The sequence below is a fragment of the Gopherus evgoodei genome, chromosome 15 (genome assembly GCF_007399415.2).
Source record: "Gopherus evgoodei ecotype Sinaloan lineage chromosome 15, rGopEvg1_v1.p, whole genome shotgun sequence".
NCBI lineage: Eukaryota > Metazoa > Chordata > Testudines > Testudinidae > Gopherus > Gopherus evgoodei.
Genome location: NC_044336.1, coordinates 23,705,571 through 23,730,199, shown reverse-complemented (window position 1 = coordinate 23,730,199; position 24,629 = coordinate 23,705,571). Strand labels below are relative to the sequence as shown.

The following is a 24,629-nucleotide window of genomic DNA, read 5'->3' as shown; positions in this document are numbered from 1 at the left end:
ACCAGAGAGACTTACACACCAGACCAGATCAGACCAGACCAGACCATAGTCTGGTGGTTAGGGATTCACATGGGTCATGGGAGACCCAGGTTCCAGTACTAACCCTGATGAAGAGTTATACAAAGTAGAATAGCTTCAACAGGAAAGTTTAAATGAAACCCACCCCAGAATAGCCACTGTCCTGGTGGACAGGACAGTCACCTGGGATGTCAGAGAATGGTCAAGTAGGTACTTGAACCTGGGTCTCCCATCTCCCTGTGGACTGTCCTAATCACCAACTGATTGGCTTTTGGGGGGTGAGTGGTCTCTCTTTTTTTCATGAAAATCTTTAAAAGGTCTTGATTTCTACCTGCGCTAAAACAGGGAAAAAAAATTAAAATTCTGAAAAGTTTTGCAGCACAAGACAATTGTTAACCTGATCAAGTCTAGTTTGAAGTTCTGCTGGTAGCCTTACATTAGCAGACAGCTCCTCTCAGGAGTCAGTTCTGATTCTAGAAGCTGGGTTTCCCTGATCAGCTTTATGTGCTTCGAAGTGTTGAGTGAGGCCGAGCAACACTACTGTTTGATGGAAAATTAGACTTTCAGCTAAATAATTTTTTCACAAAAACTTCACAAACGGCTGTCTGCGAAAAAGGTCAACTTTGTTTTAAACTCTCAAATATTCAAAATTTTTAATTTGGATATGCCACTGTGGTGCTTTCTGGGAGTTGAAGTTTGGGTGCCTCATGTCCCTGTTTTCCTCTAAGGAGTGAGTTCTCCAAACGGACTGACATCTCTCATGATGCACCTGGGCCAGAAACTCCCACAAAGCACCATCACAGCTCACCGCTAGGGGGGGCTTTGGTGCATCGTGAAGAGGAAGCCTTGCAAGGAGCCTGGCCCCAGAGGAGAATGAGACCATGAGGCACCTAAACAACAACTCCCTGTTCAATTTTCAGCTGAAATGTTGCTGATGTTGATTTTTCACTGCAAACTTGAATCTTTTTTTGAGGGGGGGAGCAGTGCAAATTTCCAAACAGCTCTAGTGCTGAGTACCTTCTGAGGTATGCTGAATTCAATGGAAGTGAAAGGTGCTTGGTGTTATGCTCATGGTCTGGTCCTAATAAACAGAGACAAGCATCCTTGTTGGCCACACCTCCTGCATATCTGTGGCTGATAGGTACCTCCCTCCTGTCCACCAGAATCACAGCTTCTTCTGTGAGAGATTCCTTTGTCACCAAGAACCCAAGTTGAGTGAGTTTTTAGATACCCTGTTTTATGAGGATGGTTTCCTCTTTCAACATAGATTGTCCTGGAAATTCTCCAGAACAACATTCCAAGGCCACAACTGGCCTAATTGAAGCAAGATTTTATTAAGGCTAGAGAGAGAGAGATTCAGATTATAAACAAACTACGTTGTTTGTAAATTGTAGCTAGTCTGAAAATTCACAACACACAACTTAGCTAGGTTCACTTCAGCTGCCTTTTGATTTCTTTGGCATGACTAGATGATCATCAGAGCAGATAAGTACTCTGAATGAAGATGTTTACAGAGCTATCCTTGCTGTTTCGTGTGTATTACTGTTATTCATTTTTATGTCCTTTGTTCTGGATAAACGAGTTTAAGGGGTTCCCTAGATGCAGATCTTGAAAGGTCTTTAGGCTCCATTGGAAATGAATGGAAATTAAAAGCCTAAATACCTTTGAGGATCTGGGTCTTAGTCACTTATATGATGCAAAGGTTTATTGGAACTTACAGTCACATCATAGTAGACTTTCAGCCCAGTGTGTGCATCTTCCATCTGCTCTGGGTGTTTGTCTTAAAGGAAGGTGGTAGTAATTCTAAAGCATTCAGTTCATGTAAAGAGATGGAGGGTGTGTTTTCCCTTTATTGTCTTATCAGGAATTTTACTCTATATTAATTATAAATGATGGGCACATTCCTAATTATCTCTCTCAAGCCCTTAACAGCAAATAGAAGATCAATGTACTGTCTCTCCCATACATACATTTAAAAACAAAAAAGACAATCCACTAAATAGTCTTGTTTCATGCAAGTGTTTGGCATTACAGCTGAAAATAAGATGAGCTAATGACTGCCACCAGGAGGTAAAGGGATCTGAGTTTCCCTTTGAGACATATGGATCACAGACTCATTAAATGAAATCCAGATGCTCCAAAAGACCCATCACAGATGACCTGCCCCCTCCCACATACCACACAAAGTGCTCCATTCAGTTGTACCAATAGAAAAAAAACTCTCTCTCACCCCATTCCAGAAATGCTTCCTAGACGTCAGCGAGAGATCAGTGTGTGTCAACAAACCGGGGCCCTGCTATTAAAGCATATACTGGTGAAATGGAGGAAGATAAAGCAGAGTTTACAGGCAAGTCAGAAGAGCTGGGGTTTGTTCTGAGGTTGGGGATGGGCTTCACCAGAGAACTTGTACGACAGGCAGCTGTCATGGAGCCAGAGTGCCCCACCCAAAGAGGACTGGTCAGAGGCAGAACAAAGCCCCACCTTCCCATTTGTAGCAAGCAATGAGGGGAGAGCATCCTTATGCGTGATGCAATGGCTAAGCTACAGCTGCATGCTGGGAACTTCTAGGAAGCTTTGTGCTCCGCTTAAACGCTGAGGCCCAGATCCCCAATGGTATTGAGGCATCTGGCTCCCACTGGTTTTAGTGGGGGTCAGGTACCTAAATACCTTTGACAATTTGGGTCTGAAGCTCTGCATGACTCGTAACGTGATCCAGTGCCATGAAGGCAAAGGCTGACTCTCACTCTTCAGTTGCTATTGACACTCTTGATACTCTTTGCATTTCATTGACGCTTGGCATGTTTCATTACCAGGCTGTTCTCTGCTTTAAAAGAAAAGTCTATGAATTTAATACTCAAGAAAGTGTACAAGACTGAGAGAACCTGAAATGCAGTCTCTGGTGGAGATGGGGCCCCAAACCTTTGACCTCCCATCCCTCTGTGTAGGATTGGCTCTGTATGTCATTTCTACTCTACAGAAGCTTTAAAATGGCATAGTGTTATAAAAAGTTATATTCTTGGTGCCATTAAAAGGAATCTAATTGGCTAACTGGGTTTGTAACTGGGAAGGTATCAGGTATAACTGCATGGGTCAACGCTCACTCATCAATTGTTCCAAAAGTGCTTGAGCAAAGTCAGAAATGGCCATTCTAAATGCTCTCACTTCTTGACAGGATGAAGGCACTTGAACTTTGACTGCATGCTTCACAGCACAGCCAAGGGGCAGAGTTTGCATAACAAATATGCAAGTATGTAAGGTCATTCAGTCGGGAGCTGCTCTCCAAAAGCGTATGCCAAAACCCTACAATGGGATAAGCTCCTTCTATGGGGCAGTACAGTTGCTGGTCAGGTGATTTGCACATGTGCTACCAACTTCTAATTTGCTTCACATTTTTATCTACTTAGGAATTGCTCCTCTCATTACTGATGCCTTTCATATTGTATACGGATCTTATTAGTGGTTGGTACAGGGGATACCCTGAACTACCTTCGGTTGACCTTGGGCGTGTCGATGAGTTTGATAGGAACACATATGCAGTTCAGTATACACCAGTGACGCAGACTACCAGACAAATAATGCAGCATATGGCTTCTGTTTCCTTTTTGAATGGTACGTTCCCTCCTAACTTTATTACACAGTTGTTGGTTTTTTACATTTCCTGTGTTTCATAAGACTTTTTACTAAAAGGTGTATTTTGCTTGTACTGAATATTTGTTAGATATTAATCTCTAATGCCAGAAGATATGAGTGCCAGTCCACCTGTGTGGTGCTAAGGAATATCATGGGGCAGATTGTCTCTTGTGGCTATGTGCTACTCAGTGTAAAAAAGAGTATTTGGGGGAAACCAGGGTGCCAGTTATGGCCTTCCAGTTCTGATGGCCAGTCTGCACTGCTGTTGGCCTAGTGTTTTTTTAAGAGCAGCCTTGGGGCTGCTTTAACTTACTCCGTTGACCTAGAAATTTCTGTATTCATTTTTCATTATATTTTTTTCCTCTGGTTCTCTCTGCTTCTGTTTTTAGTAGTTGCTCCATATTTGTTTTTCACTCCTCTCTTGAATGAAATGCTGTCTTAACATTCAAGTCAAAGATCCAAACCCACAGTTTTGACATGCACTTAACATTAGACAAAATGAATCCATTCTTCCCTAGTTTTAATGGTTTATTTTGTGACAGTCATCTAATGTTTTGGTAGACAATAGATGTAAACATGCACATTTATTTTTCTTATATATCACATGTGTAGATATTGTTGGAAACAACGCTGGAGAACAGACAGAGCTGGAAAGCACTAATATGACATTCCATGATGTAATAGAGGTTAACTTTAATGATGCTTTCTCTTATGAGTTAGCTTCCCATGCTTATTCTTCATTCCATTTGCAAAGGGACAATATGGATCATCATTCAGGTGATTTTTCCAATTTAACACATTGTGCATTTTAATCTTTTTAATCTTTCAATTTAATCACAAATTATAAAGGTTGACATGAGATTAAAATGTATGTAGGTATAAAATTAGTGTTCAAACAACTATTTTCTAATATTGTTTCTCGAATATGGGATATCTGTCTATTTGGAATGGATTGTTGGGTGACTCTGGCCACAGTCATTCGCAGAAGTAGCTAACTTGGTCAAAGTTTCAGCACTCAATGGCACCCACTCAGTATAATCAGGAATAGATCTGTTTGGGACTCAGAATTCTGTTCCAAGGAAAATTCTGATTTTTTTAAAATATTCTCAATTGGAATTAAAAAGGGAAATTTCAAAATTTCACACAAAACAGAATTTATGGGGAAAAAATTGTTTTGGCTCATTTGAAATGTTTTGTTTCTGTTTAAACTTTTTTGAATATTTTATTTTTTTATTTTATTTCAGAATTAGTTTAATTTTTTAAAATTTATAATAGAAAAGAAAATAATTGGGTTTATAATAGAAAATTGGTCTTCTAACTGGTAATTGATCTAACTAGTAACAGGTTTGCTTCAGGGTTTGGTAAATCAGTATCATAAGTGGCATAATATAAAATATATAGAAATAAAATCATATAAAATAACATATAATATTTAGAAACAAGAAGTTACTTCAAAATAAAACATCAGTAAGGACCTTATTGAAGCACTTTCTTCCTGAATGGAATTTCATCAGAAATGAAACATTTTCCCCCACAATGTTGATGTTGACAAATTGACGTTTTCTGGCTGAAAAACATTTGCCTGGAAAATTTTTGACCAGGAACTACCTGATAAGTCCAGTGTTCTGTAAGCCCCAGCGGTGCAAGCACAGTGGTATGGTCCCGCCCCCTGCCCTTCCATGCAGCTGCGTCTCCTGAGTCCTCCTGCCTGGCATCTGTACAGCAGCGATACAGGACAGCCCTGATATCCTGGGAGCCGTAGTGGTGAAAGAAGTGGAACGTGAGACTGCCCGGTGTCCCTATGCCAGCAGCCCCTCTGGCGCAGCTGTGACCGCCCCCAGCCCAGCCCCCATTAAGACTCCTCCGAATCATTGCATAATGGCCATTGAACACTCATGATATGGAAATAATTCTCAGCCACTAGTGATATCTAGTGAAACCACCGAAGTCGATAGGAGTTTTTGCCATTAACTTCAGCCGGGTCAGGATTTCAGCCACAGAGTACAGTCTAACTGGGGGACCTACAGGTGATAGGCTCCACTTCCCATTGCTAATCCTCTGTGTCATGTAACCCCTCACACACACACACGTGTTACTATTTTGCTTTTCTTTTTTAAATCTTTCCTAAAGACAGGTGCTCTGCCTCAATATTTTATCAGGCCATCACTTGTTCTGTTACTGAACAGTGGACTTCAGGATTTGTTCCCCTGCAAGCAAACATTGACGCTGCTATTATTCAAGTAAGTAGAGTCGGGCGCTTGAAAGTCAGTTCATTTTAGCCAGATTATTAGTATTAGACCTAACCAAAGAAAATCTCTGACCAAATACTTTACATGTACATGGAGCTTTTTAGAGAAATTAGATGTATTCACATCAGTGGGCCTTGATGAAATTTACTTTCAGGTTCTTAAGGAAATAACTGAAGGAGTCTCGGAACCGCTAGCAATTATCTTTGAGAATTCATGGAGGGCAGGTGAGGATCCGGAGGACTGGAGAAGGGCAAACATAGCACCTATCTTTAAATGGTGAACAAAGAGGACCCAGGGAATTATAGACCAGTCCTCCTCATTTTGATACCTGGAAAGATACTGGAACTAATTATTAAACAATCAGTATGTAGGCACCAAGAAGATCATAGGCTGATAAGTAATAACCAACATGGATCTATCAGGAACAAATCATGGCAAAGCAACCTCTTTTCCTTCATTGACAGCATTACAGGCCTAGTGGATAGGGAGAAGCAGTAGATGAGCTGTATCTTGATTTTAGCATGGCTTTTGACACAGTCGCACATGACATTCACCTAAGAAAACTAGGGAAATATGGCCTAGATAAAATTACTCTAAAGTGTGCAAATGACTGGTTAAAAAACTGCAGCAAGAGAGGTTTAAGTTAGATAAGAGGAAAAACTCTCTAACCATAAGGATAGTGAAGTAATAGTTTACTAAGAGAGGTTGTGAAATCTATGTCACTGGAGGTTTTTAAGAAAAGGTTAGATAAACACTTGTCGGGCTGGTCTAAATATACGTAATCCATTCTCAACATGGGGGGATGTACTAGATAACCTACTGAGTTCCCTTCCTGCCCTATATTTCTCTGTTTCTATTCATGCGAAAATACTGAGCACACCAAATAGGGTACCCGTAAGTCTACCATAATTTGGTTCGAGCCCTGAATTGCACAAATGCTGTGAAAGGAAGGAGGGCCCAGTGGTTAAGGCACTAGTTTGGAGTGCTGGAGACCAGGTGTGATTCCCATCTCTGCCACAAGCTTCCTATGTAACATTGGGCAAGTCAGTTAGCCTCCCCATGACTAAGTTCCCCATCTGTAAAATGGAATTAATAGCACTTCCGTATAAGTACGCAAAATATACAGATTGTTTCTTAGAGCACTGTGGTGAGCTGGTGGAAAGTGCTTGCATTTTCACACCAGCTGCAGTAGTTAAATATTCATTGTATTTATCTAGCACTCTACATTGTAAACCCAGTGTACACGACATTAAATAATTCTTATAACACGCCCGTGAGGATCATTTATCCCCTTACTGTTGAGGGAGACAAAGATTCAGTGATATAGCCAGATTTTAAACTCATGACTGCCTGTTTCCTAAACCTGTGCACATTCCTCCAGACCCCACTGCCTAGGGTGACCAGATGTCCTGATTTTATAGGAACAGTGCCGATTTTTGGGTCTTTTTCTTATATAAGCTCTGATAACCCCCCCCTCCACCCCTTGTCCTGATTTTTCACATTTGCTCTCTGGTCACCCTATCACTGCCTTCCAGCTGTTACAGTCTGACTGTACAAGTCGTCATGTCTCCAGTGGAGCACAGTCAACATTGACTCTTATTCTACCTGTTGGAAGGGTGTCACCTGCTCCCCGCCCTGCACTCCCTTGCCAGTATGCAGCGTGTGAAGCCATGAATCTGCCTTAGCTCCACAAAGGCACGTGACAGAGCAAGCCACCCTTCACTGCATGCCTGCACACTAGCATTTGCAGCCAAAGTACAGCACCCTGGCGTCTTCTCCAAATCTAATGTAGCTGCACTGAGGGAGGCATAATTGGGCTATCTTTGTGTGTGGCACCATGTTCATAATAATACCTAACTCTTATACGGCACTTTTCACCAGTAGATCTTAAAGCATTTTACAGAGGAGGTCACTATCGCTAGCCCCATTTTACAGATGGGGAAACTGAGAGATGAAGTGACTTCCCCAAGTTCACCAAGCAGGCTGAATCACAGTCTAATGTTCTTCCTGTCCACCAGGCCACACTGTCGCCACATTAAAGCAACTCGCTGCTGGAACTAACACCCTGAACTCTGCCTTTCCAAGAAAAAACATCCCAACGCTACCAGCAGTGCTCCAGAGAGTTTAACACTTGGAAAAAATGCCTGCCATTTGTGTGTGCATGAATACACACACATACACACACCATGCCAACCCTGTCCCATGAGGCCAGTGTCAAAATGTTTGCTGCTTTGGAAAACAGCAAGAAACATGGGGTTTTCTTGCTGATGATTGAAATGTTTTTCACAGGGCTCCTATCATCTTCCTTTACAGCTGCAGCTTTCAGGATCTGGAGTGCAGGTGTGAACTCAGGCATCAGTGGGTGTTTGTGTAGAGAGCGAATTAAGCTGCCCTTTTCTCATCTTCCCTTAATTCCGACAGAGAAGTTTACAGTCAGAGAGCTCACATCCAGCTCTCACAGCCAAGAATCATTGACAAAATGTCACTAAAAATCTGTGGTCTTGGCAAATGAATCTAATTGGTTACTTGTTTTGTACTTTAGGTTGCATCAAACCACTCAGTGATGGAAGAGCTGCAGTCAGTCACTGCTGAACAGATGAGGCTACCTCCCTTTCGGGTTGTGGAAGGCATTAACTATGACTTTTTTCTTATCTGCTGTGCAGTGGCATTCTCTCCTCTCATATACTTTATGTCACTCAATGTGGCAAAAGAAAGGAGGAAGTTTAAGGAGCTGATGAAGATGATGGCGCTCCAGGATTTCGCCTTCTGGTGTGTGAAATGCCCACTTAACTATGTATGGCAGATAAATCCACTGGTGAATGAATATCTCACTGATGCAGCCATGTGTTTAAAGTAAACTGTAAGAAGCTGGGAAGTTCTGCTAGAGCAAGATGTGTCCTCTCCATTTGCAAAACCTGAGAATGTAAATGAAGCCCAAGTGCAATTCGTGTTGCCAAAGGAAGCTGCTAAATATAGGCCGTGCCTCAGAATTACCAGTCAGTTGCACAATGTATGAGAGTTAACGGAAGTAGCCAAATCAAATTGAGAGCCTTTAGTTTGTCAGGACATAGCTGAATGGCTGCTTGTTTTTCTCTGTTTTATGTGAAAGGTGTAGCTCTTGCATTGTCATCGGTGCAGGCAAAGCAGTCCTTCCACAGATCATAATGCAGAATTGAGCCTTACATACAAGGACAATGGGCCAAACTGTCTTTCAGAGGAATTCCATTGGAATAGGTCCAAAAAGAAAATTCAGGGACTCTTTCCTCTTCTTTTCCACCTCCAATCCCCCTTATATTTTCCCTGATTTTTCCTACATTCCGATGTTAAGGATTCAAAACATTTCAGTGTGTTCTAACTTGGTCATTGAAGCCAATGTGTGTCCATTATAGTCAACACAGTGCAGGCTGATTCCGTTTTGCTAATGAATGGTGGTACCGCTCTGTGATGGCGTGTATGGATCTTTCAGTGCCCCCTTGTGGGATACCTGAGGCATTACTGTTCCCTAACCCAGTAGTGTCCCATGGAGGAGACCCTACTGAGCTAGACCATGGCCTGGTAATTTCCAGCCAGAGTTCAGTGCCTGTTCAGGTAGACACTCCCAGCTGGGAGCTAATTGTACACATACTCACCATAGTATTTAGACTCAGCACCTTATAGGAAGGATGGGTTATGCCCATGAGTAAGGTCCTACTTCATTTGTGATATTGCGGAAATTGCAGATCCTGCAATATTAGGCTTCCACCTCAATTTGGATTTTAATTCGCTAACTTTGCACACTCCACAATTTTGCATACATTTTGAGTATGCAAATAGCGCTGCACTAACAGTCAGTGCCTGTAAAATGTAAAAGACTAAAGTGGCCGGACTCGATTTCTATAGCAGTAGTGTTAAGACTTTTTGTCTTCCGAGTTTTACATTGTACCGGTCACCTTTTTTTTAATAGTTAATGTAATATAGTTGCAGCAAAATGTCTGGTTATCAAAAATAATTAGTAGGCATGACATAGCACTTGAGTGTTTATATTGTTCCAGCAAATTTTTCTTGAACAATAGGACTACTCTGGATTTTCCAAATTACATTATTACTTTTCCGCAGTTTTCCAAGTCTTGTCCGCAACTCAGCTGCAGTTATTTGAAGACCATCTTGCAATTTAAATAGGACCTTACCCATAAAAGAGGAAGCAATGCAGGTACACACAGTGACCCCAGATCAGGACAGGAGTTCTGAGGAAATACAGTATAAAGCTGCTCCTTATGTAATTTGGAGTTTTCTACTTGTAAAGCAGCCTGGGAAGGAGTACCTAAAGACTTCTGCCAAGTTGGCGTCAAACCCTGCTCTAAATTCCAACATGAAGTCGGTGATTTGTGCTCAAGTTTGAGCCTCCAGAAAATTTTCTCTCTCGCTCTTCTGTCTTCCCTGGCCCTGCCATGAGTGTCTGGTTATATTTTTATAGCCATTTGTTTAGAAAGCATGAGCAGTTTTGTAAATCTTTACTGTACAAAACCCAGAAATGCAAGAGTAGCCATTAGCAAAATGAACCTCACACTCTTTGCTTACAGCAACATTATGCAACAATATTTAAATTACTGTCTAAAATAAATGCATGTTTATGGGAAGTTATCCAGCTTAAAAGAAATGAAGGTAAATCTGAAATCCATTGACTTCAATGGAGCCAGTTTTTTACTCTGTAAATCCTGGGAGAAATGTGGAAACTTCTTGGTCGAGAAGAATAGCCACAGTCAGAATGAACATTTTGCCCAGGATATCTTCCCTGTTTTAAAATCTTGCTATCGTTATCCTAATTAAAACTCTTGTTGGTAAACAGAAGATGATGGAAGCCAATGGATGCATGCTGAGTCACATCCGTTCAAGATGCGTGTTTTACATTCTCCCCATCTGACGGGCAAACTAGAGATCATATATTGCCCTTATTCTTGGAGGTTGAAGTCTGCACTGTCTCCTACCACATTTAAAAATTAGTTCTTTGTGTTTATGAGCTGTCCATCTGAGCTTGGTATATGGCCATGGCACTAGCCTAGGACTTGGGAAATATGGGTTCGATTCCCCTACTTCACCACAGACTGTTTGTATGACCTTGCTTAAGCTGTGTAGCCTCCATTCCCCATCTGTGAAATGGGGATAACTGCACTGCTCTACCTCACAGAGGTGTTTTGAGGACAAATATATTAAAGGTTGTGAAGCGGTTAGAGATCTAGTAATGAAAAGTGTATATAACAGTTAGTTATTATTTATGTATCATCTGTCAACAGTGTTGCACTTTCTATTTAGGTTCTTTTATCACCTTAATCTCTATAGTTTCTGAGCACCTTCCAGTCATGCATTAAGCAATATAATTAACTTTTGTCATGTATGGTTCATTCTTTTCCTCAGTACAGCTTTTATTTTGAAAATCTCCTTTTTCTGGTGATTAGGTGTATATGTGATTTTTTTTGAGTGCCAATTGCGGTAAAAAGATCTATGTTCTGATTTTTTTTTAAAAGATCCCTTACCTGTGTTACTAATATAACAAGGGAGATCATTAAGACTGAAAGAATTTGTATAAAATCAACATTTCTTTTTATTCTCTCTTGGTCTTTTTTGCATTTTATTCAGATTGCATAATTAAATGAGACAGGTATATTTCAGTGGTGCTTGCGAGTTTCGTGTTGTGATTCTCATGCGCTATCTCAGTTTGGTGATTGTTTTTCCAACACTGCATGGGAACATCTAAGGGAAACATAAGTCATTTATTTACTTTTAATTGCATAAAAATATTTCTATTTCTATCATGGCAGTAAACGCCCCTTTTTATTAAAACCTAAACTGTAAGCAAATGGTAAGTTGGCAGTATCTCTATAAAACATTATGGTGACATGTTTTGTCAAAGAAATTTCAATTATTATATCAAAGTACAGGCTTCTCTTCCCCGTCCTCCCTTTTTAACAGATCACTGCATGACCTCACATTCATCCATAAACCAGAAAAGTAATGCAATGTCTTTTTTGATTTTAGGTTGTCCTGGGGTTTGCTGTATGCAGGCTATATTTTAATTATGGCAATTCTACTGACATTTACCATTAAATCTGAAGAATTTATATACCACACAAGCCATTCCGTGATATTCTTCCTTTTTTACCTCTATGGCATCTCTTTGGTAAGTTTTCTTTTTCAGAAGAAGCATAGTTGTTTCCATCTCTGGACTTATAATAAGTCTGGATTTAAGGATCCTTGGTATTGCCACAAATGAAACTTCTTGAACTGCCGGGGAGAGAAGTGTGTTATTGACCTGGAGGATTCAGACAGCCTTCATACAGATCCTAAATAGAGTCATATTTTCAGTTCACTCTGGGACAAGACTTGCTGGGCTCAGTTCATTTTCTCAATTCATTTTCAACTGCAGGTTACATTCCTCATACCATTCAGTGCAAGTTTAGCCAAGACCAAAGCAGACAGGAATTTACTTCTGCAGTCCAGAGAATGATTGAGAGACCCTCGTTTGGGATCTCTCCACTCAAATAGACTTAATTTACCTACACTAAGTAATGCTAAGGAGAATTCTGTACAGCAGTATTAGCTTCTTTGCTGTGGTCTCTTGGATTTTAGGTTTATTTTTATGATCCAGTTAAACAAAAAGTGTTTTAAAGGTCTTGAGTCAAGTTCAGACCTATACACACATGCTAATTCAAGTGTAATGTCTGGAAGCTGTGAGGCCTTTGTATGTTTGTTAGACTCAAGCTATCAAGTCATTGAAGGATATCTGGGCCAACCGATGACCAAGATCATTAAAGCTCTGTTTCAGAGATGGCAGCCAGCCAATCACCTTAAAACAAGTGTTGGTTCAGTCATTTCTATCACTGGTGGTTTGCACCTGAAAAAGTTCATTGGTTCCTCAGACTAAAAATACTGGTCAATTAACGAACAGGGCAGGATACTTCCAAATTTGGAAGCTTCCAGAGTCAGGGCAACCCTGACATAAGATAAGGCCTTTAAAACATCCCCCGGAGCTGGTTGTTACCTTATCATTGTAGCTTTTCCTATAGTTGTTCAGTAAAGTTCTCCTGGATTTAAAACATCATTAGTCTAAACTCTCTTTTATGTTGGCCCATCCTTCTAAGCACTTTGTCACGAGGGGTTATAGGAGTAATGAAACACCAACAGTCTTACAACTGTAGTGCTGTACGACGATATTGTGATTCTCTGAGGAGCTGTTGCTAACAAACCCTTGGTCTCTTTCAGATATCACTTGCTTTCTTACTAAGTTCTTTGTTGAAGAAACCTAAGCTCACTGGCATAGTTGGGTTCCTCTTCACCCTATCCTTTGGAAGTCTGGGCCTTGTGGTGTTGTATAACCATATTCCTGAACCTTTGGAATGGGTTTTAAGTCTCTTTAGTCCTTTTGCTTTCACGGCTGGATTTGTGCGGGTATGATACAGAATCATTTCCTCCTCATGCATCAATCATTTAGGAAAGAATGAAAATTTTAACTGTTAAGACTTTTGGGTTCATTGACTCTTCAGAAATGTAGTCAGTGAAGGAAAGTTGATGATAACACTCATTTCCTGATGAAAGGGTTTGAGTCCTTCAAATCAAGTAATAGAACCTCAAGCTCATTGGCTTCACCTCACCTGCCACGTAAAATTTCAACATCTTCTGGCCTTCATGGCCCTGAATAATGTAATTGTGCCTGCCCTTTGGTTCTTATCCCTATTTGCCCTTATCCTCTCTATTCCATTCAACCCACACAATTAAGCAACCCCTTATTGTACTTCCCCACGGGCTTCTTCCACATAGCCAACTGCTCTACCATCCATTCATATTCTTTCCTCTGTAAATGTCTCCATTATTTCAGATTCTACATTTAGAAGATGCTATGAAGGGGGTGGAATTTTCTGACTTTTTGGAAGACTCCTTCCCAATGTTGGCATTTTTTTTCCTGTTGGTTTTTGATGCTCTTCTCTATTTGGTGCTAGCCATCTACTTTGACAAAGTTTTGCCTGGTAAGTATGAGTCTGACTGCAATTTAATTTAAATGGTTTCATTGCTTTCCCTTCTCTTGAGCTATCTTCTGTAAATAACATGGTTTGACAGTATTGTGGCCTACTGGACTGGAAATCAGAGAGATACTTGGGTTCTGTTTCCATCCCAGCCTTTGGCTGGCTGGGTGACCTTGGGCAAGTCACGTACATATCTGTGCCTCCCATCTGTAAAATGAGGATAATTGTACTTGCCTCTTTTGTAAATTGCTTAGCGATCTATTGATCGAAACTGCTGTGTAACAGTTAGATGTAGTTATTATATCCAGCATCTATGTTCCCATTCTGCTCAAACTCAGATTGATTTATTTACTGTTTTCTAAGCATATCTAACACATGGGAGAATGACAGATCTCAGGACAAAGTCCTCTCCCACAAAACTAACACAGCACAGCAGTGTTAATGCAAGTTTCCCTTCCTTGCCTTGCCAAAGTGCTTTGATAATATTCCAGAAGGGCTACCTGTAGGGAAGACAGATTATTCATTCCATGTTCCATCGCTATCCCTGGCCTCCTGACTTGTTGACATTGCTAGAATGGGACCATTTGCTATGGTGATGGCACAAATGAAAGTTTGGTGCCTAATTCTCCTTTGAGTTCAGTGATGCAAAACTGCCATTGGTACCTTAGAAAATGTGCTTCCCCCACCCCCACCCCCGGTCCCCGCAGAAGCTTTATCACAATATTTCACTGAATAAAATGTTCCATTTTATTTTGGTTTAATACATAGATAAATATGGGATGCACCATTCTTGTTTGTTCTTCCTGAAGCCATCTTATTGGTTTAAAAAAAGAAAAAATTGTGTCAACAATGATATCCTAGACTATGAAGAATACAGTGACCAGGTCTTTAATGATTATGTTGAGCAAGTGCCTCCAGAATTTCGTGGGAAAGAAGCCATCAGGTATGGGCACTAGAGCATGTTTGTTTGGTTTCTATCGTGTTAAGGCTTCTATGAGTCCAATCACTAGAAAAATGTAAAGACTTGGATTTCTGTTTAATCTTCCCCATGAGGTAACCTGAACCTGATTCTCCATGAGGTCTGTGCTGAGAAGTAGAAGAATCATAGACTATCAGGGTTGGAAGGGACCTCAGGACCAACCCCAGACAGATTTTTACCTCAGTTCCCTAAATGGCCCCCTCAAGGATTGAACTCACAACTGTGGGTTTAGCAAGTCAATGCTCAAACCACTGAGCTATCCCTCCCCCTGCAGGAACTGTCTTCAGTACCTGCCTACCATTAGCCCAACCTGGGAGCAGTTTTAGGAAGAGCCTAGCCTTTCAATTCCAATGTTAATTCAAACCTGTCTGCTTTTTTTTCAGTATCAACAATGTTAAAAAAACATATAAAGGGAAGGACAAGACAGTGAATGCTTTAAGAGGTAAGGAGGGAAGCCTCTGAAAGTGAAGGTACCTGTGAGTATTTTATCCAAGCACCAAGCTACCCATGTGTCCATTAATCCCATGCCATCCCCATGGGTATTTTTAGTCCCTGAGAGGCACCCAGATACCAAGGTGATGGACACCATTTATAAATACAAAAATGAGATTCAACCAGGATTTTGACAGCTATTAATAATTATGTGTGAAAAAGGAACTTTTTGGGGCCCAGGTACCCAGTTTGTTGTGCGTACTATTTAGCCTATTTCATTCTCTGGGCACGTATCCCACAAATCTGAACCCTCCATACAATATACAGGCAGCCCGTCAACATCCACAAACCTCCTAGCTCTACTCTCCAGCATAATGGAAAAGATTAACAAATCCTAGCTCTGGCATGCCAAGGTGGGGAAGTTTCCAAATCAAGACCCCTCATGCAGAAATCCCAGAGCAGCTCACTCCTGTTTACATTAGACGTGCTTCAGCTTAAGCAACTTTGCAGATGTCTTGTGTGGTAATATTAGCTAGATCAATTACCCAGTTATCTGTAGTACCTGAAGCTTGGGGGATTTTTAATCCTAAATCATAGCCCTTCTCTGGTTTAAACTTTCTTTGCTTTACCTTCTCACCAATACCATTTTTTTATATTAGGTTTGTTGCTTAATGTCTATGAAGGCCAGATCACTGCATTACTTGGTCACAGCGGAGCTGGGAAAAGTACGCTACTGAACATCCTGAGTGGACTTTGTCCACCTTCAGAAGGTAAAATTATCTAATGTCAAGCTGAAGGTAAGGTTATCAATGTGTGATTTTTTTCCCCACCTACACACACCTTCTGGCTCTCGGAAGGAATGAACAATTTATGGTTATATGTGGAAAGGCACAATAGATATGTGTGATTATGAGTAGATGGGAATACCCATGTGCTGTCAATGAGCTGGAAATGAATGTCACTCCACTAAGGAGCTCCTTGAACCTTCCTCTGACGCATCTGATACTGGCTACTGTCAAAGATAGAACATTACAGTAGATAGACCACTGATCTAATATGGTATGACAATTCCTATACTCCTACATTTTCATAGCAGGGAAGCGGGTGTGATGTCCCAGACTGAGGTGTCATTAGAGGTGGTTTTGGAACAAATTGATAAACTAAACAGTAATAAGTCACCAGGACAAGATGGTATTCATCCAAGAGTTCTGAAGGAACTCAAATCTGAAATTGCAGAACTACTAACTGTAGTCTGTAACCTATCATTAGAATCAGCTTCTGTACCAAATGACTGAAGGATAGCTAATGTGATGCCAAGTTTTAAAAAGGGATCCAAAGGTGATCCCGACAACTACAGGCTGGTAAGTCTGACTTCAGTACCAGGCAAACTGGTTGAAACTATAGTAATGAACACAATTGTCAAACACATAGATGAACATAATTTGTTGGGGAAGAGTCAACATGGTTTTGTAAAGGGAAATCATGCCTCACCAATCTACTAGAATTCTTTGAGAGGGGGTCAAGAAGCATGTGGACAAGCGGGATCCAGTGGATATAGTATAATTAGATTTTTAGAAAGCCTTTGACAAGGTACATCACCAAAGTACACTGTTATGGGGTAAGAAGGAAGATCCACTCATGGATTGGTAACAACTGGTTAAAAGATACGAAACAAAGGGTAGGTATAAAGGTTCAGTTTTCAGAATGGAGAGAGGTAAATAGTGGTATCCCCTAGGGGTTGGAATTGGGACCTATAAAATCATGACTGATGTGGAGAAAGTAAATAAGGAAGCGTTATTTACTCCTTCTCATAACGTAAGAACTAGGTGTCACCAAATGAAATTAATAGACAGCAGGTTTAAAAGAAACAAAAGGAAGCATTTCTTCACACAATACACAGTCAACCTGTAGAACTGTTTGCCAGGGGATGTTGTAAAGGGTTAAAAAAAGAACTAAATAAATTCATGGAGGATAGGTCCATCAGTGGCTACTAGCCAGGATGGGCAGGGATGGAGTCTCTACCCTCAGTTTGCCAGAAGCTGGGAATGGGTGACGGGATGGATCACTTGATGATCCTGTTTTTCTCATTCCCTCTGGGGCAGCTGGCATTGGGCACTGTCGGAAGACAGGATAGTGGGCTAGATGGACCTTTGGTCTGACCCAGTATGGCCGATCTTACATTCTTATGTTTCCACACCCTGCAAACTAGTCCTCCTCTATCTTCTCCAAGTACAAAAGTTTCTATATCATGTACTAAGCCCAATTTCCTCTCCTCCCGTCCCAGAGACTCCCCTTATTTCAAGCAGATGAAGAACGGGGAATGGGTGAATTGGTTAGAATAAAATAAGAGTTGACCAAAACTTTCTCCTAAAATTTCATCTGTTTCCTGAAGTTTGAAAACATTTGGTTAGCATTTGCATGTATGTATATTTTCCTTTTATTTTTGCACAGCCTTAAATTATCACAAGAAAGCAAAATATTTGCACTGTCTGCAAATCTGGCACACTGTACAAAATACCTGGCAAATGATTTCTTCTGTTGATAACATTTTAGTCGATTTATTCATTTTCTTAAAACAAGATCATGTAAGAAAATTTCATCTGGTAAATTGGGTTAATGCTTTTGTGGGATACATACTAGTGAGTTACATCTACTGTGGAAGCAACTCATTGGAAATATCCAGTTTTCTTTCATCCAGGTTATAAGGATAGATACTTTTGCTCAGATTTCATTATCAATGTCTGACATACCATGCATTCTAACAGCATGTTATGCTTTCTGTTCTTCGTGTTTACCTTTGCAGGCTCTGCCATGATATATAAATACAAAGTGACTGAAATGGAGGACTTGGAAGAAATTAGGAAAATAATTGGAGTTTGCCCACAATTTAACGTTCAGTTTGAAGTTTTAACAGTGAAAGAAAATCTAAGAATTTTTGCTAAAATCAAAGGGATTCCGCTAAAAGAGGTTGAACAAGAGGTAAGTATGTTTCATATGGAAGATGACTGGTGAGAAACCTGGCCTTTGACTAGACTTAAAGGGCCAAATTTTCACACTGGTCTCTAACTTTATATGCACCATTTTATAAGGATACTCATAGAAGTATCCAAATGACCCCATTTACACATACAAATAGCATTGGCACAGTACACACACACTCCATTTGTTCTAGCAAATTATTATTTGTTTGCATTTTAACCTGTAAGTGATCCTATAAGCGAGATCAGTGCCCCACTGTGCTATTGAAAGAGACAATCTTGCCCTTGTCCCAAAAAGCTTACGTCTAAATAGACAAGACGGAGATAAGTTGGGAGGGGACACAGTGAGGTGAAGTGACTTGCCTAAGCTTACATAGTAGGTGGCGGCACTTCTAGTCCAGTGCCGTATCTACTCGTCCATCCTATCTCCCCAGGGCTCTCAGCACAAGGTCAGAGGCCAGGTTTGTACATTTATCCAAAAGGATCTGAAACTCTGAGCAGGAGTCCTGGAAGCCTGGTAGGAGCAGCGGGGAGGGGGAATTCAAGGCCCTGCCTCTCTGCATGGCCTCATCTCCTGCTCCTCCTCTTCCCCCTGAGGTCCTATCCCCCGGCCTGGCTGTAACCAGAGCCAAGCAGTGGTAAGAGCTACTAAGGGAGCCGAGGCTGCTGTGGGGAAACCCAGGCCCTCCACCTGCTGTGGACGGGGGGTTGGGGTGCCTGAGGGTAGCCTTTGGTCCACATCCACACCCCCTGGGGCACACCACCCAGGGCAAGTGGAGGGTCCTGAGCTCCCTGGGCAGGTCTTACCCCAACCCAGTGGAGAAGCAAGGGCAGGGCCACAGAAAGGGGCTGGGCCACATGGTGATGGGGGGGCTAAGGCCCACCTCGGCCCCCTCACTGGGATGAGTCTGGCACCATCGGCAGGGGCTGTACTTCACTTTGAGGGAGCTGGTCACCTCATCAGCTCCTGCTCCACGAAGCACAGCCCCTACCGGTGCCGCTCCATGCAACCTGAGGCTTGCAGTTTGGGGACGGTAGGGGCAACACAGCCCCCTGCCTCCCAAACTACGCCCATGTTAAAAAGTAGGAGGGCCTTGCATACCTGGTACTGGCACCTCTGACTGAGAAGATATGAATCATCATATTACATCCTTCCCATTGTTAATTAAAGTAATTTATTAGTGTGACCTTTCAAATGTTCTCTTTTATTTCTATTGTGGGGATAAAATGCCTTTTTTGTCAATGCAGGAGTTCATCTCTTGTAAAGGTAGGGTTATTCTCAGGGATCAAAAGATACATGGGGTATGTCTACACTTCAAAGAAAAACCCGCGGTGCCAAGCCTCAAAGCCCAGGTCAGTTGATTTGGCCTTGCAGGGCTCGGGCTGCAGGGCTAAAAAGCGCAGTGTGAATGTTCCTATTTTGGGTTGGAGCCCAGCCTCTGAGGCCCAATGAGGGAGGAGGATTTGGAGCCCAGGCTCCAGCCTTAGCAGAAACGTCTACACTGCTATTTTGAGCCCTGCAGCCTAAACTCTGCGCGCCTGAGTCAGTTGACCCAGGATCTACGACTTGGTGCTGTGGGGTTTCCTTTGCAGTGTGGACATATCCTGGAAAGTTCTATTAGGTTAGTTTGCATGTTATCTGGAGTGCATGGAGGCTACCAAATGCGTTATTATGCACCTCCATTACGTTCTTTCCTGAACCTTAGGATTTATGGGGCACTAGGCAGTATTATTAAATTTGGGCCCCTATGCCCGACGGCAGCCTGGGCTCTCATGTGTATTTTAGATCAGGGGGGTCTTTTGAAGGATTTATTTTAAAAAAGTATGTCTGGAGATCCAAGCATTTAAGGCTAAAGATGAATACTCAGATTGTGCATCTAAAAATCTGTGAAAGGATTTTTAGAGATGTGATTTTATAATCTTCAGCAACATACTAATGAAATATTCTTAAAGCAAATTTTTAACTATGGTCCTGTAGACTAACATGTTCTGATATTACAGTCATGCACAACTGTTTTTGTCAGTAAATCCTGAAACTGATGGTATATACCTGGGGTTGGCAAATGCCTGTTAAATGGCTTCATTACCCCTTGAATGGCTTTTTAACAGTTTCAGTGTTGTGCTAATAGGTCTGACAGGCTGGAGGCTTTTTCACTTTTAAGTACTAGATCCCCACCCAGCTGTGGTGGGAGCCTGCAGGAAGGGTCAGAACAGGGATAGGAAGAGTTGGGAGGTGGACACTAAGCCCAGGGTGCCCCAAATTTTTGGGTGCCCTATGCCCAGCTGAGCCAAGTCTGGTGCTTTATGGTGATGCCTGCGAGGGACAAATGTCTGACACTATCCAGCCATCATGTTTTAGGTCTTCCAGTAGGGGGTCTTTTAAATTCTAATTTCATGGATCAAAATCAAAGATGATTCTTGCAGGGAAGTTGGTTAGGCATTCAGGGCAGATATCTGTACCACCCATATCTTAGAGACAATTGGGTGATTATTTGAGAGTGTGGGGGGACCTGGAAATCCACATTTCTCTCATTGTGCAATCCACATACTTCCTTCCAGCTTATGAAACAGCTCTGAAACTGATCACTCCACTACCAGATGTTCCCTTTTCTATTGACTCTGTTACAGCCATTGGCCAGGCACACAGAGTCCAAAGATTCAAACTATATTGTTTGGCTTTCAGCAGGAAACAAACAGTAACTGTTTGCATATTTGATTTAGCTACAATAGCCAGCAGGAAACTAGTTAGTGAAATCATTGAACATTTTGTTCATGTGTCCATGAACTTCCAACAGCAAATTTAAACCCAAGGATAATTCTACAATGAGTTTCAGAGAGGGTTTTCTGTGTTCTATGTAACTGGCTTTGTTTCCAAAATAAATCTTTGTTGTTGCTGTGTATCTGCTTGTTAAATAAGACCGAATGAAAACATTGCATTGAGAGTTACATTAACATGTGTCATGTTAGCGAATTGAAACAATCTCAAGCTACAAATTCCTCAATGGTGGTGGAAGTTTCCGATAGTCACACTTGTTCAGTTTGTCATTAATTAGTTGTTTCGTGGCCCTGACAAAGATTAACAATAATAATGAATCTGCATTTCTATAGCACTTTCATGTGAGAGCTTAGTGAGTATTACCATACCCAGCAATTTTGCAGTTGAAGAAACTGAGACAGCGAGCTGTGAGTTGTCCTGTGAAAACCAATAGCAGAACCAGGAATAGAATCCAGGTCTCTGAACTCCGAGCCTTTTACTCTAACCAAGGACCCTGTATCATTAACAGCACCTGACGTGGCACTTTGCAGAGCCCTTCGTGTCCCACCAAACTAGGTTCCTCTTAAAACCTTACCTCCTTTCTCCAGTTCCACTCATCATACTACAGATCCACATGGCCTCTACACTAGAACATGCTGCCCTACAGTTAACATGCCTTTAGCAGGAACCACATTCAGGTTCCTGAGTAAGGCAAGAATTTATGCATTAGGTAGGGCTGGGGATCGAGCGGCTGGTGAGATTGTTCACAAGAAGTCCCTGCTAAGCACAGAATCATTACTGGGGACCCCTTTCACATAGTGAGTCTGAGTGCAACCCCCTTTATAAATTAAAAACACTTTTTTATATATTTAACGCCATTATAAATGTTGAAGGCAAAGAGGGGTTTGGGGTGGAGGCTGACAGCTCACGACCTCCCCATGTAATAACCTCACGACCCTCTTAGAGGTCCCGACCCCCAGTTTGAGAGCCCCTGTTCTATACCATGGCGGACAAGTGTTTGCCTAGCCTGTTCTTAAAAAACTCCAGTGAGAGAGATTCCACAGCCATATTTCCAGTTTGTCAAGATCATTTGGAATTCTAATCCTGCTCTTCAAAGCACTTGCAACCCGTCCCAGTTTGGTATCAGCTGCAAACTTTATAAGTGTTCTCTCCTTGTTATTATCCACATCATTTATTCATTCACAAATTCTGGGGCTGGAAGGGGCCTTGAGAGATCATCGAGTCCAGTCCCCTGCCCTCACGGCAGGACCAAATATTGTCTAGACCATCCCTGATAGACATTTATCTAACCTACTCTTAAATATCTCCAGAGACTGAGATTCCACAATCTCACTAGACAATTTATTCCAGTGTTTAACCACCCTGACAGTTAGGAACTTTTTCCTAATGTCCAACCTTAACCTCCCTTGCTTCAATTTAAGCCCGTTGCTTCTTGTTCTATCCTTAGAGGCTAAGGTGAACAAGTTTTCTCCCTCCTCCTTATGACACCCTTTTAGATATCTGAAAAGTGCTATCATGTCCCCCTCTCAGTCTTCTCTTTTCCAAACTAAACAAACCCAATTCTTTCAGCCTTCCTTCATAGGTCATGTTCTCTAAACCTTTAATCATTCTTGTTGCTCTTCTCTGGACCCTCTCCAATTTCTCCACATCTTTCTTGAAATGCACTGCCCAGAACTGGACACAATACTCCAGTTGAGGCCTGACCAGCGCAGAGTAGAGAGGAAGAATGACTTCTCGTGTCTTGCTCACAACACACCTGTTAATGCATCCCAGAATCACGTTTGCTTTTTTTTGCAACAGCATCACACTGTTGACTCATAATTAGCATGTGGCCCACTATAACCCCTAGATCCCTTTCTGCCATACTTCTTCCTAGACAGTCTCTTCCCATTCTTTATGTGTGAAACTGATTGTTCCTTCCTAAGTGGAGCACTTTGCATTTGTCTGTATTAAACTTCATCCTGTTTACCTCAGACCATTTCTCCAATTTTTCCAGATCATTTTGAATTATGACCCTATCCTCCGAAGCAGTTGCAATCCCTCCCAGTTTGGTATCATCTGCAAACTTAATAAGCATCCTTCTATGCCAATATCTAAGTCATTGATGAAGATATTGAACAGAGCCAGTCCCAAAACAGACCCCTGGGAAACCCCTCATTTATGAAGATAATGAACATAAAACTTTTATTCACAAAGTTCTATTTAAACCAAAGTAACACCAGCCAGCAGAGTTCTTGGCCCTGTTCCATTCCTGCTGCTCAGCCGTGTGTAAACTTCAAACCGACAATAAAAATCCAAACGAACGTTGTAGACAAGGCCACTTTTATGTCTCCGAGCCCTCAGTCATGGTCTCTTGTCAGCAGACCTCTCACTCTGCCTCCCATGGGAGTACCCCAGCCCCTTTTAAATGTACTGAGCTGAGCTTACTTCAGCTCACCATGGTTGATGCAGTGCAGGGAGGCATTTCCAGCTGGGACTGAACTCACTGCCCAACCCCTCCTCCCCCCACCCTGCAAAAAAACCAAACCAATGGCAGGCTCAGCAGGGCTCCAATGGCAGGAGGCTACCCAGGGGACACAGAATGACTCTACACTGTATTGTGTCTCTTCATATAGCAATGGTGATTTTCTTACAAAGTTCCCTAAGATGCCACTTCTGGATGTGCCGTTATTTAGTGATTATACCGAATACTGCCAGCTTCAAGTCTTCAAAAACATGTCAGACCCCACCCACACCCAAACCGATGAGATTGGCTTAAAAGTCATCAGATTTTAAAAATAATAATAAATATTGGGTTCTTTAATTTTGCTTTACTTTTGGGGTGGGGGAAAGGAAGCTGAGATTCTCATGAAATAATTTGATTTCACCAGCTGGGGCTTTAAGACAAATACCCCATGTTGTGAGACCTGCAATACAATCTCAAGAATTGGCCACACTGGAAATTGTATCCCAGAATGACTACATGGAGCTCAGCAAGTGTTTTGGGGTGTAACGTTGGTTTCATAGTCAATTACTGACACTCAGTAATTTTTTGTAACCCAGTTCCTGTGCTGCTGCTGTGTCTAATGTGCTGTTTGGGATACAACAAATAGCTCTGAGGAATATCTTAAATGACGAGCTTGAAACCAGGATGTTTTCTGTTCCCTAGGTCCAAAAAGTTTTGACTATGTTGAAAATAGAACACATCCAGGACTGCCAAGCTAGCAGCTTAAGCGGTGGCGAGAAAAGAAAGCTGACACTTGGAATTGCCATTTTAGGAGACCCGCAGGTAAGATTAACATCAACCTGTTGGTAGGACACCCTGCTGAGAGGAAGGCAGACAGACCGGTGAAAGTCTCCAGAAGCTGCTGATTTACTTTGAAGAACTGTGCTTTTCATTATGCTATTTATTATCTGTTGGAACCTGGTCACAGGCCATCACCGTCTGTGTGCATGCTATGGATTGCACCACTCACCGCTAGACTGGTGCCACCTCTTGGTCGCTCCGGGGCTTAGCTCTTGAGGTCGCCACCCCTTTGCATGCTGTCACACTGTCTCTGCAGCTCCTCTCTCATTCCCGGAACCCCGCAGCAC

The 24,629-nt window shown here is 41.8% G+C and overlaps 1 protein-coding gene across 1 annotated transcript in view; it reads left to right on the top strand.

The window, feature by feature from the left end:
• LOC115635400 (ATP-binding cassette sub-family A member 10-like) overlaps positions 1-24,629 on the top strand; it is a 56,105-nt gene that overhangs the window by 422 nt on the left and 31,054 nt on the right. Inside the window, exons 2-14 of the mRNA XM_030534086.1 lie at positions 2,259-2,365; positions 3,423-3,627; positions 4,261-4,425; positions 5,779-5,888; positions 8,440-8,666; positions 11,910-12,051; positions 13,134-13,319; positions 13,747-13,894; positions 14,660-14,834; positions 15,254-15,312; positions 15,962-16,072; positions 18,106-18,281; positions 24,205-24,324. Of these exons, the coding sequence (XP_030389946.1) occupies positions 2,261-2,365; positions 3,423-3,627; positions 4,261-4,425; positions 5,779-5,888; positions 8,440-8,666; positions 11,910-12,051; positions 13,134-13,319; positions 13,747-13,894; positions 14,660-14,834; positions 15,254-15,312; positions 15,962-16,072; positions 18,106-18,281; positions 24,205-24,324 (1,929 nt within the window). The 5' untranslated portion in view covers positions 2,259-2,260. The remainder of the gene's footprint in view (positions 1-2,258; positions 2,366-3,422; positions 3,628-4,260; positions 4,426-5,778; positions 5,889-8,439; positions 8,667-11,909; positions 12,052-13,133; positions 13,320-13,746; positions 13,895-14,659; positions 14,835-15,253; positions 15,313-15,961; positions 16,073-18,105; positions 18,282-24,204; positions 24,325-24,629) is intronic.